At 45.3% G+C, this 2,459-nt stretch overlaps 1 protein-coding gene across 1 annotated transcript; it reads right to left on the minus strand.

Annotated features, from left to right (window-relative positions):
• Window positions 1-625: 625 nt before the first annotated feature.
• Window positions 626-1,561, minus strand: LOC102267608 (olfactory receptor 4D2). The gene has a single exon (XM_070388892.1). The coding sequence runs from the start codon at window positions 1,559-1,561 to the stop codon at window positions 626-628; it is 936 nt and encodes a 311-aa protein (XP_070244993.1).
• Window positions 1,562-2,459: the final 898 nt, after the last annotated feature.

The raw sequence follows: 2,459 nt of genomic DNA on the forward strand, positions 1-2,459 counted from the left end.
ACTACTCAACTGATAAAGAATAGTTTCAGAATACTAGCCATAAAAATAATCCTTACATAGGTTCTATGATTTATAAAATATATGTTACACATTTTTTATTTGAATCTTTAACAAAAGTGAGACTAATGAGACAGATATTGTTTTATGCTAGCTTGGTGAGGAAGAATTGGGGACTGCAAGAGAGACCAGGTGGGTCATTCCAGGTTACTAGTGTGTTACATAGTGGGTCACAGACTCCCGGTTTAGGGCTAAGTCTCCAAGTTGTGCGCTGTATCATTCTGAACAAAGAACAAAAGGGTTATTGGGCAAAGAGGTCAAAATGCAGAAAACAGGACTTCTCTTCTGGGGAAATGCTATCATCCTAAGAGGAGACTGTCCAAAAGAGAGAAAGGACGGTGTGGCTTTCCAAGAGAACATGTCTTACTGTCATAGGAATATTCAAATCAACCTTCACACAAAAATAATAAGGATATTATCCTTTTTCCTAAAAATCTGAGTTGCTTAATTTCAAAATTATAAAGTTCTAAGATGAACTTCACAACATTTCCAAAGCTATGAAGAGGCATACAGCAACTCTCTCTCTACCTTATTAATGGAAAAGAAAGCCAAAGTGACCCACCCGCTGTCACTCCTTTCTAGAAGCCAGCCGGCACCTCCCTAATCTCTTCACTGCTGCCTGCATCTCCTGGTTCCTCAGGGTGTAGATCATGGGGTTGATCATGGGGGTCATGACAGTTTGGCTAACGGACACAGCCTTGTCCATGGAGAAGGAGGTGAAGGGCCGGGCATAGAGGTAAATGCTTGGAACAAAGACCATAGACACCACGACGATGTGGGTGGTGCAGGTGGAAGCTGCCTTCCTCCTCGCCTTCCCAGAGTAGGATCTCAGCATCACCAGGATGGCTGAGTAGGAGACCAGGAGGAGGAGGAACCAGATGAGGACCAGCACCCCACTGTTGGAAATGATAAGGAACTCCAGGAGGGAGATGTCAGTGCAGGCGAGTCTCAGCACTTGTGGAACATCACAGTAGAAGTTATCTAGGATGTTGGGGCCACAGAAAGGCAGTGGGAGCATCAGAGCCAGTTGGGAAATGGAATGAATGAAGCCTCCCACCCAGCTAGCCGCCACCAGCCCCACACAGACCTGAGTGTTCATGATGGTGACATAGTGAAGGGGCCGGGAGATGGCAACAAGGCGGTCATAGGCCATCACTGAGAGGAAGAAGACCATGGAACCTCCCAGAAAGTGGAAGAAAAAGATCTGGGCCATGCAGCCCTGGTAGGAGATGGTCTTCTTCTTAGAGAGGAAGTCTGCAAGCATCTTCGGGGCAGTGACTGAGGAGAAACAGAGCTCTAACACAGCCAAGTTTCGGAGCAGAAAATACATGGGTGTTTGGAGCCGGGAATCAAAGGTCACTGTGACCATGATGAGGAGGTTTCCCATGAGAGTGGTGGTGTAGACTAGCAGGAACACCAGAAATAAGAAGAGCTGGAGCTCCTGAGTCTGGGAGAGCCCCAGGAAGACAAATTCTGACACCCATGTGAGGTTCCCTGATGCCATGGTGTCTTCTCCATACACCTAAAGGAAACACACCAGAGAGAGAGATGCATGAAATTGTTCCCTGTCCTTTTAGTGCTTTTATTCTCCAGGTCTAGATAATGGATGTTTATGTGCAGATTGTAATACCAGGTGCTGATTAAATGGCCTTGTCTCTGGAGAGTTCACTAGTTGGTGCTGGAATATACATTCTTGAGATATCTTAGAGCCATCCAGTGGCACATGTCATTTGCTTTTCAAAGATTCAGTGTAATATGCGGGTGGGAAGACACTTGGAGTGCAAAAGACCTGCAGTCAAATTTCACAGCCTCTATTTCCTTGAGATTTGGCCTTGAGCTTGTTGCTTGATCTCTCTGAATCTCAGTTTCCACTTCTATAGGAAAAACATTTTCTTAGTAGAAATAGTCTAGGGCAGGGGTCCCCAACCTCCAGGCTATGGATCGGTTCCTCCTGTCAGATCAGCAGCAGCATCCAATTAGAAATAAAGAGTACCATGGATGTGATGTGCCTGAGTCATCCAGAAACCATCTCCCTCTTCCCGGTCCGGGGAATTATTGTCTTCCACAATACAGGTCCCTGATGCCAAAGAGATTGGGGACTGCTGGTCTAGGAGATTAAGGAAAGTAACACATGAGGTTCCTAGAACAGTGTCTGGAATATTAAGTGGTAATCACTCTCCTCTGTGTATTCTCCTACTCTAAAGATCTTCCCTTCTTCCAGCCTCTATTTGATTTTTATACCAATCATTTTTCATGCAATAGTTAACACATCATAATGTTAGTGAACTTCTCATGTGTCCCCCTTTTCCTCTCCAATTCATAATGTGCTACAGACATAGGTCTTGGGTCACAATTTATTTGTGCCCTTCTGTGCCCCTCCTTGGGGCTCGTTCATAGTTGCT

This window comes from Bos mutus, chromosome 19 (genome assembly GCF_027580195.1).
Source record: "Bos mutus isolate GX-2022 chromosome 19, NWIPB_WYAK_1.1, whole genome shotgun sequence".
NCBI lineage: Eukaryota > Metazoa > Chordata > Mammalia > Artiodactyla > Bovidae > Bos > Bos mutus.

What these genes read in the sequence shown, in the direction of transcription:
- LOC102267608 (XM_070388892.1), bottom strand. Translation starts at nt 1,561, where the DNA reads ATGGCATCAGGGAACCTCACATGGGTGTCAGAATTTGTCTTCCTGGGG.